General features: G+C 44.4%; 1 protein-coding gene across 2 annotated transcripts in view; it reads left to right on the forward strand.

Annotated features, from left to right (window-relative positions):
- The window catches only part of gabbr1b (gamma-aminobutyric acid (GABA) B receptor, 1b), a 77,757-nt gene that overhangs the window by 37,852 nt on the left and 23,890 nt on the right, over window positions 1-16,015 (forward strand). For both annotated transcript variants that reach the window (XM_037794594.1, XM_037794595.1), the window contains exons 8-13: window positions 8,156-8,290; window positions 9,490-9,660; window positions 11,250-11,351; window positions 12,055-12,120; window positions 12,268-12,459; window positions 15,673-15,918. In XM_037794594.1, the coding sequence (XP_037650522.1) occupies window positions 8,156-8,290; window positions 9,490-9,660; window positions 11,250-11,351; window positions 12,055-12,120; window positions 12,268-12,459; window positions 15,673-15,918 (912 nt within the window). The remainder of the gene's footprint in view (window positions 1-8,155; window positions 8,291-9,489; window positions 9,661-11,249; window positions 11,352-12,054; window positions 12,121-12,267; window positions 12,460-15,672; window positions 15,919-16,015) is intronic.

The following is a 16,015-nucleotide window of genomic DNA, read 5'->3' on the forward strand; positions in this document are numbered from 1 at the left end:
AAATAGAAAAAGGTTAATGAAAGCGTGTGGTAATTTGTAAATATTAGTGATAATCCAAAATTAAAACCCTGTACTATATTCCTTCATGGAGCCGTGCAAGTCACTGCATGTTCTACAACATGTCCTGCAAATATTTATACGTATATCTGTGGAGTTTGTGTTGAAGTCTGAGTTGAGGTGGAGGCTGATCGTTTGTTGGTGTTAGCGGACTCCTTTTCTAACCAAACGTTAGCTATCGTTGCACACTGTTAGCCCCGTAAGTGGAGCTGAAATTAAATGCACTCGCGAGCGTGTATGGTGTCACATCCGTTGAATTTTACAAAAAAAGAAATGTCCCCCAGTCTTCACATTAAACCCAGAAAGTTGCAGATGGTCTAATTTTTTAGGTTAAGTTACAACCTGTTCACACATTGGCAATAATAAGGATTAAAACATGTTTATACGTGTAAAAACTTACATACAGTCCCTTTAAATGAAAGCAGGAAGTTTTGATTTAGAAAATAAATCTTTAGTTTTTTCATGTCCGTGTCATATTCTACAGATAGAGACATGTAAACTATAGTAATGTTGCTGGTATGATGTCAATATACAGTCTATAGATCACCTTCACTATCTGTTGTTGCTGTGAACCGCACGGCGAGACTGGGACGGTCTGGACTCGCCGTTAGGGTTGGTTACATGTTGTGCTTCTCTCAAGAGCATCAAATGGTTAGAAACATATTATATACATACATATCAGGGATTAAAGGATGTGTTTTTGTTCCAACATCACTCTGTTTGATTGGTCAGTATCCTCACCTGCAATTTGTCAAATACATCTTTAAGTTTTATTAATAGCTTTGAACTCCTATCTATTATATATAGATAAAATATATCCATATAATTTTAATTGGTAAGATTGTTGTGAATGGTAAGTGGACCCAAATGCAGACCTAGATGTTGAGTATGGAGTAATGAAGGATTTATTTTATAGGAAGCAGGGGTGAGTGGTTGAGCTGAGGGGGGGTAGTGGGAGCGTGGCTGGAGTGACAGCTCAGGGTTATACTGTGGCAGGCTGGCAGACTGAGGAGACGAGGGTAAGTGATGCTGGAGACTCAAGGAAACAGAGGTACAGTCAGTTCAAGGGTATCACAACACAGCACAGAGAAATGACTCTAATGTCTACACACGTTCACACGACACGACTTCAGCCCTGATTTTCTGCTCCCTGACAAAAGCCCCCGATCAGAGGCAAAACGGTGTTGTCTCGCCACTCGCACATCGGCGCTCGAGCGTCATGTGTGAACTTTTCAAAGACGCGAGGCGAGAGACTCGCCGACGCCTCCCAGACACATTCCAGATCTCTAGCATGCTAAATATCTGTAGCTGTCAGGGACTCCGACCACGAGCTCTAGTTTGATCCATCCATCCTCTGAATGCTCTAGGTCTCTAGTCTGATCCATCCATCCTCTGAATGCTCTAGGTCTCTAGTCTGATCCATCCATCCTCTGAATGCTCTAGGTCTCTAGTTTGATCCATCCATCCTCTGAATGCTCTAGGTCTCTAGTCTGATCCATCCATCCTCTGAATGCTCTAGGTCTCTAGTTTGATCCATCCATCCTCTGAATGCTGTAGGTCTCTAGTCTGATCCATCCATCCTCTGAATGCTCTAGGTCTCTAGTTTGATCCATCCATCCTCTGAATGCTCTAGGTCTCTAGTTTGTGGCTGTAAAGTTTCATGAGGCTGTGATTATCCTAGAGGTCACCACAGGTCATTTTATATAGTGAGGTCAATGAAATGTCTCCTATGGGGACTAACATCATCACACATGAATCCAGTTGGGCTCATTGGATCCACCAGAGTCTCAGCTTTACAGTGAGACCCAGTTTATATAATTCAACACTGTTTAGGGACCCCGGGATGCAGAAATATTCAGACAAACCATTTTAGTATCGGCGAAAATAACACATTTATACTACATTCATAATACTGCATGTGATGATCATAAAGTGTGCATGTCTGTAAAGGGGAGACTCGTTTGTACCCATAGAACCCATTTTGAGGTCAGAGGTCAAGGGACCCCTTTTAATTTGAAGCGTTATTTAGCCATTGATTTTTAAAAGCATCACGCTGATTGGTTTTAGCTGCTCTATCGATCGTCACTTAAACGAGGGGAGGGGTTGGCATGTCAACAGTAACCAAGACAACTACAGTCCAAACAAAAACACTGCTGGACAAAGGCAACATCATGATGCACCCAGTATCATCACAGGAGCAGATGGCTGGATGATTTAAGGAAGCCATGTTGAGCCAAATGTAAGAAGGAGCACTCCTGGATCACAGACCTCTACACCAACACCACACATCTAACACTGAACATGCTCTGACGGAGCTCCCGCTGATCACAGTCCAGCACCTCCAGCTGCAAAGACCAAAAAAAAGACTCCCTCCATCATTTAGTGAAGAGAGCATTTCTAAAGCTTTGTCCTGAGATCTGGTGAAAACGTGATTAGATGTCTGTCTGGACTAGAGGTCAGCGACCTGCGTCTCTTCAGCTCCTCTCCAGCTCCTGTCCAGCTCCTCTCCAGCGGCTCCCTGTGGATTTATAAAACAATTAGTGGAAATGAATAACTGTTTTTTGTTTACATTTTCATTATTATTTATCATTGTTGTAGGTCTATGGTACGACGGTACGACGGAGTATTAGGGCCACATTGAGGGAAAAAAATCAATCTGAGATTTAGAGAATAAAGTCAGAATATTATAAAGTAGTAATTTTACGTGTTATTTTTCTCATAAAGTTATGACTTTATTCTCGTAATATTCTGACTTTATTGTGTAAATCTCAGATGTGTTTTCCCTCCATGTGGCCCTAATACTCCGTAGTACATTGTCTCTTTGTCCCTCACTGCATTAGACTGATATACTATATACTTAGACTATAAACTGTGTTACCTTCATCACAATGATCACATGTTTTGCGGCTCCAGACAGATTTTGTCTCTTTTGATGGTAAAGGTTGCTGACTCTTGGTTTGGACACTGCAGTGCTGGAAGTTAAAGGCAGGTCCCAAAGGTTCAGTGTTGGATGAGGATGGGATGGGATGAGATGGGATGGGATGGGTGGGCGGGGACATTGCAGCTATCTCATTTGAATGTGTCGGTGATTTCCCCTGAGTGCCAGCAGGGTTAATCAATGAGTCAGCCCCGGATTACGCTGGTCCGGCTTTAACAAACCAATCTGTTTGATTCAGGACTGAAGCGGTCGCTTGTTACTGAGCCGGTTGACTCTGTGTCGTTAGGTGAGGAGAGGAAATCCAGCTCACGCCTCGGCAGCCTCCTCTAACTCACACAGGAATATGGATTTTATACCCTCGCAGACGGGATGTAGAGCGTTTCCAGAGCCGGTTGCTAGGAAACAGCTTTTGTCCAGGTTTATACATCCTGTCAGCTACTGATGTTAGAAAACACCGCAGCATGAAATGATGTGGAGCCCATTTTAAATGTTTATGGTTGTAACTGACATGGAGACATTCATTGATCCGTTAAGTATTAAATATAGCAGCATTTATTCCCATGTTTGCCTCATAAAGGTAATTTAGAAGGAATGGCTCATTATTTAATTAAAAATCTCCTCCTAGTTGATTTTATACTCCATCTAAAAAACTATTGAATATAATTCTATTGGATGGAGTCAAACCTCAAAAGCCTTATTGTCAGGGCTTCATTGCTTTGAATTAAAAGATTATTATTATTATTAACAGCACTTCTTCTGGCTCCTCTGTGGGATGTTACTGTAATTATGATTGGAGCTCTCAAGTTCATTGAAAAGGCTCTCCTGTGCTATTTAAGAAGTGATGGTACCCGACTGTATCTGCTCTCTGTTGGGTAACATCTGAGAGGAAATCAGTCATAACTAGAATGGCGTTCGGAGAGCGCAGAGTACCGTGAGGCGCTCGGCTTGTTATTAACACGGTGTGTTTCCGTGTAACGTCTCGACGGATGTCTCTCTCATCCAGCAGCCTTGTTGTGTCTGTAGAACGTTACACTACGTTGTCTCTCATCCCGTCATCTACCGCTTTGTTCTCTCTCACCGCGGACGGACAGCAGCCACACACACATCCACACATGTATCTCTTTTCTCTCACGGTACGTGTCCACAGCCTCCGTGCTTTCCACGCTCCCCATTCATTGTCTATGTAAGCAGCCGCGCAATGCATTCTGGTAGCGTGGCGTCGCGATTCGAGAGACTAGGCGTCACGACGCCCGCTCCTCATTTGCATAAAGTTGAGGGCTCGTCTACTTTATGCAAATCACGGGCGTCCGACGCGACTCGCCGCCTCTCCAAAATCCAGAGGATCTTTTAAAATAAACGTTGTTGATCTAAAATAAAGACAGATTCATCAACTGCATGGATTATTTCTTGCCTCAAATGTTTTCAGAAACACATTTCAGTGAACTATTTTCGTGAAATAAGAGAAGAAAGTTTCCAAACGAGCCTCCAGACTGGTTCCGGTTTGAAAGCTGGGAGCAGCAGCCAACGGCGGGAAAGCGTTCGTCCAATCAGGAGCCGAGTGCCTTGTTTCTAGGGACAGCACACCAAGCATCCAGTGTTGGGAAGCGTTGCGTCCCCTCGCGATAAAAAACGCCCCTGTGGACACCTACCATCAGAAGGAGGAAGGAGGCGGGGTCACGTGTCATCAACGCGTCATCAGCTACACTGTGCATGTGTTATAATCTAAGGTCTTAATGCTCAGGCTGATCGGAATCCTTAAAAATGTTCCTGAATCTGGATCATCATCCGGATCGCCACCAAAATCTAATGGATTGTTCATTGTGCCACACCACCCCTCCAAAAACATTACATTCAAATCCATCGCAAACTTTGGGAATAATCCTGCTAACAGGGGGACCAACGCCGGTGAAAACATAAAATAAACAAGAAACCATGAGGGATAAATAAGAATGGTTGTGATTGTCAAAAAGAAATCCTATAAACTGACAGTGCAGTTGCCATCCAGATAATGATAATTGAGGCTGTTTTGGCTGCAGGCATCAAAGAAAACAAATGTCAAGAGGTAATAATTCAGTAGTTTTTATGTCCCATATACAAACAACGGTTCACATCATTTAAAGTCAAAATGAAATTTGAATTCTTTTCACTTTTGTGTAAAGAAATGCAAACTATACTGCAACTGTTCTGAACATTTACCCATCTTTAAAAAAGGGGATAAAACCAGTTTGTGTATATTTGTGTGAGCAGTTCCCATGGCAGCTGTTGACCGACAACTTCAAGTATTCATAGCCCTCTGTGGTGCGCTACTACTGACAGAGAAACGTCATACTGTATCTCACAAACGTTGAAACAAGACATGCTGTGTTTCACAATCTATCTGACTATAGACTACTAAAACCAGAAGTGGTATGATTGTAGCTACAACATCACCTGATTTACAAGAGTATATACAGTATATATAAAGTATGCTGCATCTCTGCTACTCATTCTGTTGTGTGCATGATGTTGCGTTAAATGGACATTTCACAGTATTTTCACAGCCGGAGCCCAATTCTCTTTTCTCCACCATTTGTTTTTGCTGTGATAAGCTAAAGATAGAGTTACTGTTGATACTAACACCACATTTGCTGCAGGTGTTTGACAATAAATACATTCAAATGTCAACTATTGTCTATGTAAAGATATAGAGGAGTAATGTCTACCTGAGCAGAGAATGAAGTCCCTCTGTGTGGGTTGTAATCAGAGCTTCTCCTGGCTCTGTTGACACAGCTTGGCCATGTTGAGAGCTGTGTGGAGGCAACAGAAATGCTCCCAACTAGCACCTTTAAGGAGATCTGAAATCAAAGAAACAACGTGGTGAAGTGGTGAGAAACGTTGAACAAACCTACAGCTGTAGTGGGATGAAGAGCAACGATGCGTTCTTCGTCATGTAACTGCCCTGTAGACAATGTCCCACGGCCCCCCACCAGTTTGTGTGTGTGTGTGTGTGTGTGCGTGTGTGTGTGTGTCGGTCTGGCTGATCTGTTCAGCTGCAGTCTCAGCTGGTATCCTGATTTAAGTCATTAAGGGCAGAAATAGCCCCGTTGCCACCCAAACACAACACTATATTCCTTCATTGATTCAGCTGTGGTTCTGTTTGTTCTCCTGACGTTCCTCACTGAGATCACTGCCAACCAGAAGCAGCCCATAATATCCACGTCTTGTTGTGAAGGAGGATTTTCTTTACCCAAACAGCAGCAGCAGTGGGCGGTAACGTCGGTGACAAATATGTTGCATTTCCTGTTGCTCCATCGCAATAAAATCAACCTAGCGTCTGTCCGATGAAATACTTTTATTGTGAAGGAGCGGCAACAGGAAATGTTCATTTTTAATAAAGATAATTACTCTTAATTAATTATTATTATTAATATTAATTACCTCCTTAACACACCGTGTTAATAACAAGCCGACCACCTCACGGTACCTCCAGCTGTCAGGCACCTCGGCGGAGGTCTGCGCTCTCTGAGTGACATTCTAGTTTTATTATTACAATTTTGGATGAATTTGCATCTACAGTATGTGGTTGTGTTTTATTCACAGCTGAAACAACGAAGCGTTTTGAAATTGTTGCAGCCACGACTGGCTTCCTCTCCATCGCAATGGCAGCAAAGGCTCATGGGTATTGTAGTAATTAGAGTAGAGTGATCCTCTGTGTCAAACTGATGAAAAAACATATTGTGTTCCTAGAATGTGAAATAATTCAAACTGATGGCCATAACATTAACAATATAGTGTTAGATAGTATCTGGGAGACTCCAGTGTTCAGCAAAAAACGTTTTGAAACAGGAATATGAAGAGAAAAATACAATTATTTCAAGTATATGTGTTGAAATCGGTTGAACACATATATATCATACCGGATCAGAGTTGAGTCTGCATGTCATTTCCCAAATGTGTGTTTGATCTGCATCATGATGGAACACAATGTGAGTGAAGTTGAGCAATGTGAACCCTGTTTTCTGATTTAACTCTCATCAAACATAGATTTATATAATCATTGATTTCTTAAGGTTACTCTGCTTTGAAGGTGGTCTGTGTGGAGTAATGTGACACAATGACAAATGTTAATGACATGATGACAAAAGTAAAAACACCATCAGTCCTCCAGACATGACCGTTTAGTGACCACGCCCTCATCATTATCATTTAAAGAGATTATTGATTTGTCATTGACGATCAGCTGTAGAGGAACAGCGTAGTATGGATGAAGATAACGGGGCTCAACTGGAGGGTAAATGTTTCCCCCGGCGTTACACGGAGAGATGCTGTGTCAGGACTCAGGTTGAGGTGACCTTGGAGCGTGCCTCACCTTGCCCCCCCCACCCCTGCTGCTGGCTACGCCTCAGCTCTGTGTAGCGTGGTACATATATACAAGGAGTATTTTACAATACATACTGTTTTAAAGCACTTCTTTTAGTGAGCTGTGTGTTCTTCTCCCATTCTGTGTTCAGTTTCCCTCCACATTCATCTGATCCACGTCTCAAACAGAACAGAACCTACACACACTGATCAGCCATAACATTCAGACCACTGATCAGGGCCAGATAGTGCTGGCTAGACGACCGGGTCAGAGCATCTCCAGAACTGCAGCTCTTGTGGGATGTTCCCGGTCTGCAGTGGTCAGGACCTACCAAAAGTGGTCCAAGGAAGGAGAACCGGTGAACCGGCGACAGGGTCAGACCCGAGGCTCATTGATGCACGTGGGGAGCGAAGGCTGGCCCGTGTTGTCTGATCCAATAGAAGAGCTACTGGAGCTCAAACTGCTGAAAGGGTTAATGCTGGTTCTGATAGAAAGGTGTCAGAACACACAGTGAGGAGCAGTTTGACCTACTCAATATTAGGCAGCTGGTCATGATGTTGTGGCTGATCGATGTAAATCTGTTTCATCTCTTAACTGTTTCTTGTAGTGTGTAGTGTAGTCTTATTCTAGTTTAGTAATACAGTAAACCTTTGCCAGGAGGCATTAAAATGTCTTTTCACTGTGACACCTGAGGTCATCCTGAATATTCCACACACCTGTGCACACAGGGTCCTTGTTATTTATCTGATGTTGTAACGGCGTTACCTCTGTAGGTTGTTGTGTTTCTCATACTGACTGTCCTGCTGTCTGTGTGTCCACAGTGTGATCCAGGCGAGGCCACCAAGCTGCTGTACGACCTTCTGTACACGGAGCCCATTAAAGTGGTGCTGATGCCGGGCTGCAGCTCCGTGTCCACGCTGGTGGCCGAGGCTGCTCGCATGTGGAACCTCATAGTGGTAAGAACTTTCTGTGGATCTTCAAAACAAAGTTTTCATATTTCACTGACTGCAAAATAACAAAACGGTGAATCAGGATGTTTGGTGTCACGGCGGTACGGTGGTTAGCACCGTCACCTCACACCACAGTCCAAACACATGCAACCTAGGTGTGCCATATCATATTGTTGGTGATAACACCAATATACATTTTAATGCAATAAAAAATGGTCATATCACAATATTAATGATAATGCGATAATAACTATAACAATATAACTATAGCGATAATAACTGCTGCGTGATTCACGCGTCAGGCGTCCACACCGGCAGCGTTTCTTTCTATATAGAGTCCTCCTTTCATAATGGCCGTTTCATTTCCTTATAAATGTCATTTATATTTATTTTAGACAGAGAAAGGTTAAGAAACATGTGGTAATTTGTAAATAATAGTAATAATCCACAATTAAAACCCCGTCCTATATTCATTCATGGAGCTCTGCAAGTCACTGCATGTTCTACAACACCGTCCTGCACATATTTCAGAATAAAAGCCTTGTGTTAACAAATGAAGGAATTCTCTCAATAGAAAAAAATGCTTTATTTTGAAATGAAAGCCAGAAGTTTTGAACTTTTTTCATGTCTGTGACATTTTCTACAGATACAGACGTGTAAACTGTAGTAATGTTGCTGGTATAATGTCAATATACCGTCAATAGATCACCTTCACTGTTGTTGCTCCCTACGACGCAGACTTTATCACTCTTTATACTGCATCTCCTGATTTCATTCTTTACTCCCGTCACAACTACGGCCACGAAGAGTATCATAGTTTGACGCGTCGGGCCGCTGATCGAGCTGTATGTGATGACTCGGGAGTGAGAACGGGCTGTTTTTTGTCACACACAGTACAAGTTATAGAACATTTTGACCCATCCATTCTGTTGTCTGCACTGAGGCGCTGCGTCTAGCTTCAGAGGACGATGGTGATTTAAAGAGAGATACAGCCGTGTCATCAGAGAATAGGACTGAACCAAGAATTGAGCCCAATAGTAAGATTTGGATCAGAGATCTGGAGTTTAGAATTTATTCAGAAGAAAATGTAAATACGTTGTTGTTAGTTACTCCTTTCTAACATTAGCTGTTTTTGTGTTTCTTTGTTAGTCATCAGGATGACAGTATAGCTTTAACATGGTCGTGTTTGTCTCCCTCCCTCTCAGTTGTCGTACGGCTCCAGCTCTCCAGCTCTGTCCAACCGCCAGCGTTTTCCCACCTTCTTCCGCACTCATCCGTCCGCCACCCTTCACAACCCCACTCGAGTGCAGCTCTTCCAGAAGTGGAAGTGGACCAAGATCGCCACCATTCAGCAAACAACAGAAGTTTTTACATCGGTAAGCCACATATTCAACTAAAAGAGTTGAAAGGTAGCTAAAGTCAAACAACAGTACTAAATTACAGGACGTCACCCGACAAACTTCTTCTCAGCTCAACGATAATACGTCGAATAAATCTGTGAACTGACCTTCTGCTAAACCAGCGTTAATTTAGTTAACGGAAACTACCTTTTTATCCACGACTAAGACGAGACGATGACGAGACGGCACCGACATCATTAAACACTAACGGTGACGATATCAACATTCAATTTATACACGTATATATACAGTATATATTACACGTATATATACGTATATATTAGGGATGTTAATAATTAACCGTTTAACCGTTAACCGACATTAAGCATTTTAACCGATTAACGCTATCAGTTAAAACTGTTTAAAGAAATGTTAATAATTAACTCAAAAGCTGAGCGGCTCGTCTCTTTCAGGAGAAAAGCTGGTCCACCTTAACAGTCCACCTTAAGAGGCGGAGCCGGAGTTGCAGGATACAGGAAGTGGGCTCTGGTCTCTCCGTCTCTCCTGAGCGGAAGAGTTGTAGTTTCATAGCATTTATTCACCGACAAATAAACTGAACACTGCTACACCTACGATCACAGCTAGAACGCCACCAACAACCTCACACTCACCGCCAACACACACACACACACGGTCTGTTGGACACTCGCTAAAGTCACGCAGACTACGTGTTTGGCGGCGGCGAGCACGAAGCCTCCGGCAACGCTAGAGCTGCTAACGTAGCACAAACACACACACTGTTTGCTGCTGTTCAAAATTAGCATCCCTAATAAACATATAGACAAAACAATGAAGGATAACGGACTAAAGTGAACGGTGGCCCTGAAGGTCAAAACACAACAAAATATCACAAAACCTGTTTTCTGAAATGTAGTGTTTTGTGAAACGTGTTTTGACCCTCAGGGCCACCATAAAAATGTCTCTAAAACTAGCATTTTTGTCTTAAGTGTAAGACTAAGACTAAATCTAAAATAGTTGCCAAAATCAACGCTGCGCTAAACCCCTCCCCCGAACAGTGATCGTCCAATCATAGCTTAGCAACCGTAACTAGGCACAGCAGACCTGTCAGGCTTTGTATTCAGTGTGCATGTTGCAGCGGTGTGCACGTTGCAGCGGTGTGCACGTTGCAGAGGTGTGCACGTTGCAGCGGCGTGCACGTTGCAGCGGTGTGCATGGGGCCGTAGTAAGAGAAATACTCAGCATTTCAAGATTTTAGTAAGTTCTCTGTGTTAAGTTTGAAAACATCCTGGAGGTGTTTTGTTCCAGAAGTATTTTTCTCCTCTCCCCCCGTCTGCTATCACATCCCCCCTCCATTGATTGGTTTCTCTCTGCATCTCTCTCGTCACCTGCTGTTATATCTGTTGATATCATCCACCATCATCTTTCTAAACCACCACCTCATCTTCCCCCTCACTACTTTGCTCCTACTTCAATTGCTGTTTACTCTTCTTCAAATTTATTTTTCTCAACCAACCGTTCCATCATCTATCGCTCCCCCTCCTGCTTCTCTCGTTCTGTCATCTTCTGCATGCTCATCACTGTGTGTGTGTCTCTGTGTTTGACAGACTCTGGATGATCTGGAGGAGAGGGTGAAGGAGGCGGGGATAGAAATCAGCGTCCGTCAGAGCTTCCTCACCGACCCGGCTGTCGCTGTCAAAAATCTCAAGGTGCCAGATATCCCCGTTCATCCTTCATTCTCCACACACACACCAGGCAGCTGTTATGATCATTTTAGTGTGTAGAAGTCGGCCCTGCTGGTTCCATCTAAACGTACTTTTAAACGTATCTAGGTCACTGGTTCTCAACCTGGGTCACCAGATGGTTGTGGAGAAAAAATTAAATAACATATTAATAATAAAATAATATATGAGAAGTGTCAGCTTGACTTACTTCCTTCCTGGCACACACACACACACACACACACACACACACACACACACACTTTACAATGACCTTGCGCAGCATGCCGGCCTAGTTTTGGTGTGCAAGAGAGTTAAAGATGTCACCCAGATACTGAGGCTTGTTACCGCTGCACAAGGCGCCCTTAAGCGCTGGTAACATGTGTCGGGAGTGACTGTGGTGACGTGGTCTGTCATCCAGGAGATCGCTGTTCGTATCCCGTGTGTTAAGTTTCACTTTCACGTTACAATCAGCTGTCCGTTCGTGTCTCGTGTTCACAACGTTCAGCATCCTTTTCACTGAACAAACGTAGACGTTTTAAGCCAAACTATGTAGTTCTTTCCTAAAACTGACTACAGTGGTTTTGTTGCCTAATCCTGAAGTGACGCCAAAGGACGTAGTTGGGACGAGCATGAATATAACAGCATGAATATAATCCACCCTGTGTGTGACTCTCCTTTTCTTCTTCAGCGCCAAGATGCCAGAATTATTGTGGGCCTGTTCTACGAGACGGAGGCCAGGAAAGTCTTCTGTGAGGTAATGTGTTCTACTGTTCAAATTCATCCTTGACAGACTTGAATTTAAAGGAAGATACTTCACCCACAAAATGATCATCTGTATATCAGTGGCTCATCCCAACCTTCACCCAACGTCAGCTGTCGTTGCTCCGTCGTCCTTCTGCAGGTGTACAAGGAGAAGCTGTACGGGAAGAAGTACGTGTGGTTCCTCATCGGCTGGTACGCAGACAACTGGTTTAAGATCAAGGACCCGTCCATCAACTGTACCGTGGAGCAGATGGCGGAGGCTGTGGAGGGTCACGTGACCACTGAGATCGTCATGCTCAACCCAGAGACGGTGCGAGGAGCCTCCAACCTGGTGAGGACGGGCGATATCTTATAATGTAGCTCATCAGAATCAGATGATGAATGCACCAACACAGCTTTAGTAAAATAACCGTGCACTTCTTGTATACTCGAGATTATCTCTACTGGAGTGTGGTTCTTCCATGGCGACAGACCTACTGTTCAAATCAGTAAAACATCTTTAAAGAAATATCATCTTTGATCTTTGAACTCAGGTTGACATCAATAGTTGAACGTTAAAAAGACGTTTAAAAAAGACGTCGCAAAAACTTTCATTCTGGCTCCTCAGTGGACGTCTTTTGGACGTGTCTCTGCTTGCTGGATAGTGTTTAGTTGCCCAGGTGCTTGCTGGGTAGTGTTTAGTTGCCCAGGTGCTTGCTGGGTAGTGTTTGGTTGCCCAGGTGCTTGCTGGGTAGTGTTTAGTTGCCCAGGTGCTTGATGGGTAGTGTTTGGTTGCCCAGGTGCTTGCTGGGTAGTGTTTGGTTGCCCAGGTGCTTGCTGGGTAGTGTTTAGTTGCCCAGGTGCTTGCTGGGTAGTGTTTAGTTGCCCAGCTGCTTGCTGGGTAGTGTTAGGTTGCCCAGGTGCTTGCTGGGTAGTGTTTGGTTGCCCAGGTGCTTGCTGGGTAGTGTTTAGTTGCCCAGGTGCTTGATGGGTAGTGTTTGGTTGCCCAGGTGCTTGCTGGGTAGTGTTTAGTTGCCCAGCTGCTTGCTGGGTAGTGTTAGGTTGCCCAGGTGCTTGCTGGGTAGTGTTTGGTTGCCCAGGTGCTTGCTGGGTAGTGTTTAGTTGCCCAGGTGCTTGCTGGGTAGTGTTTAGTTGCCCAGGTGCTTGCTGGGTAGTGTTTATTTGCCCAGGTGCTTGCTGGGTAGTGTTTAGTTGCCCAGGTGCTTGCTGGGTAGTGTTTCCAGGATCCTGCTCTGTATGCTGCTGCTGATACTAAACCTACGTGAAGCTCAGAGGCCAGACTTTGAGTAACGTTCAGAGCGTTGTCTGGAGACTCTGTTGAAGTGAACAGCGGAGCACTGGAGATGCAGGAACGGCCCCTTATTGATCAAAGAGGGATGAAGCGACGCCGGCTGTGTGAGGCGCAGACGGCGTTCAGCCTCGTCTCTCTGTCGTCTCCAGCTCAGTGTCTGAATGATATACACCGATCACTGTGCGCTCTCTCTGGCTGGAATCGACACCGTGACGGGCTGACCACACATCTGATCACTGAGTTACATGATGCATTTGATCTTTTGTACTGACAGCATGTCGGGGCTCAGTCGATTTGATATAAATTGTAGAAACTTGTTTCTATAGGATTTTTGTACTAAATGATGACAGATGAGAGTTTTTAATAGCTCTTCATAATTAAAACAGGGGGGAGGGGTTCAGATGTTGTGCCTCATGAGACAGTCTGAAATGAAGGTGATAATTGTCATCCAGTGTTAGAGGAGCTCAGATGATGATGCAGACGATGCATCTGGTTTCAGAAGCAGAAAGTTTAGAGAGAGACGTTAATAGAGAGTCAGAAGACTGAGGGCGTTTTCATATTAGGTCTGGTTGATCCGTACCGAGCCCGAGTACGACTGGTCCCCCTCTCCACTGCTCTGGTACAGCAGTAGGAGGAGATGGGGGGGGGCAACATGAAGACCTTTAAGTTTACGGATGACTGATGGTCTTTGGTGTGCTGGTCAATCCTGAGATTGTGGTCCAGAGTCACTCCGAGGGGTCTGAAGTGGTCAACTACATCAACTTGGGCGTTGATGATAACAGGGTGCTGAGGTGAGGTGGGACCGAATCCTATTTCCTTTGTTTTGCTGACATTAGGGATGCACCGATACCCGATACCAGTATCGGGTATCGGGTCCGATACTGTGCTCATGTACTCGTACTTGACGGTGCGGGCGAGAAGGGCCGTTGGTGCGCCCGTCCCCATGGGGGCCGGGATCCCACCTCAGCCAGCACGCGCCGGACCTCACTTTTTATTGCGCCACAGGGTTTTGCTTCCACCCTATGACTCGCTCATGCGTTAGACTCCTTGGTCCGTATCCTGGCGAAGTTGCCTCGGGAGTCCAGGTGCTGGAGGAGGAGGTGTAGCAGGCAGGTCACAGCGTCCTCTGTGCTCCAGCTAAAACTTACCAAACCTTAAAGTTATTACAACTTGGGTTTTATCTTGTTTACCAAAGTGTCTGTATTTGTTAGTTGGTCTAACAGGTGAACAAACCCAAGCAGTTACATGATCAGACAGGTTGAATAGAAACCTCCAGGTTAGCAGAGGAAACAAAGGTGAACTGATCAAACTGTCGTCTTCATCACAGTTTACGGACCGACTTCGTTTGACCTGAATTGAATTGTGCACCGTTGTGGTGTTCCTGTGCAATGAGGGATTATCATCTATTATTAGAGTGATGCTCATCTTCAGGTTTTTACATCCAATACAGTGGTTCAGATAATCTGAATAAACCCTGGGCTTGTTTACAACCCCGTCCGACCGCTCCATTGGACGTGTTTATACTGATGTTGCCGTGTCCTGAGATTTCAGCAGTTACTTTGGAGAGTAGATTGATGGAAGCAGCGTCCCGAGCTATAGATATAAAGCCTGTTATATAACGATAGGGATGGCAGACGAGGATACAATCAAATTAATCGTTTTGCAGTAGCAATTTGTAAAGGGTTTGGAAGGCACTGTTCTTGGATTGCCTACTCCGGGTAGGGAACGAGTCCTTACCCCGAGTGAAGGAGTTCAAGTACCTCGAGGTCTTGTCGTAATATTATAAAGTAGCAATTTAACGTGTTATTTTCTTTTTTTCTCGTAAAGTTATGACTTTTTTTCTCGTAAAGTTATGACTTTATTGTGTAAATCTCAGATGTTTTTTCCCTCCATGTGGTCCTAATTCTCCGTAGTACATTGTCTCTTTGGCCCTCACTGCATTACACTTATATACTATATACTTAGACTATAAACTGAGTTACCTTCATCACAATGATCACATGTTTTCCGGCTCCAGACAGTGTTTGATAGTAAAGGTTGCTGACCCCTGGGCTAGCAGGTTCCTACTCAGTTTCAGAAAGGAGAACAAGTTCACCTTTTAGAGTGAACGATATCACCATTTGACATCACTCAGAACTGTAAATGTTCTGATGTGCGATCAACACATTCAGATGCAGATGTTCTGATTTAACGGCCTGAACATCCTCCGTGTGTAACCGAGCTCTATCTCTGACCACGTCCTCTCCTCTCCAGACCTCTCAGGAGTTTACAGCCCAGCTGATGTCTAAACTCGGGGGCATGAATCCAGAGGATACGGGCGGTTTCCAGGAGGCCCCCCTGGCCTACGACGCTGTGTGGGCTCTGGCCCTGGCCCTCAACAAGACCGTGGGACCCCTAAAGACCAAAGGTCACCGGCTGGAGGAGTTCAACTACAACAACCGAGACATCACAGCTGAGATCTATCGAGCCATGAACACCAGCTCCTTTGAAGGAGTTTCAGTGAGTACAGAATCCAGAGGAGGGAGGAGGATGTGAGAGGGTACTGTGTGATGGAGGAGGATGTGAGAGGGTACTGTGTGATGGAGGAGGATGTGAG

Source organism: Sebastes umbrosus, chromosome 15 (genome assembly GCF_015220745.1).
Source record: "Sebastes umbrosus isolate fSebUmb1 chromosome 15, fSebUmb1.pri, whole genome shotgun sequence".
In the NCBI taxonomy this organism is placed as follows: Eukaryota; Metazoa; Chordata; class Actinopteri; order Perciformes; family Sebastidae; genus Sebastes; species Sebastes umbrosus.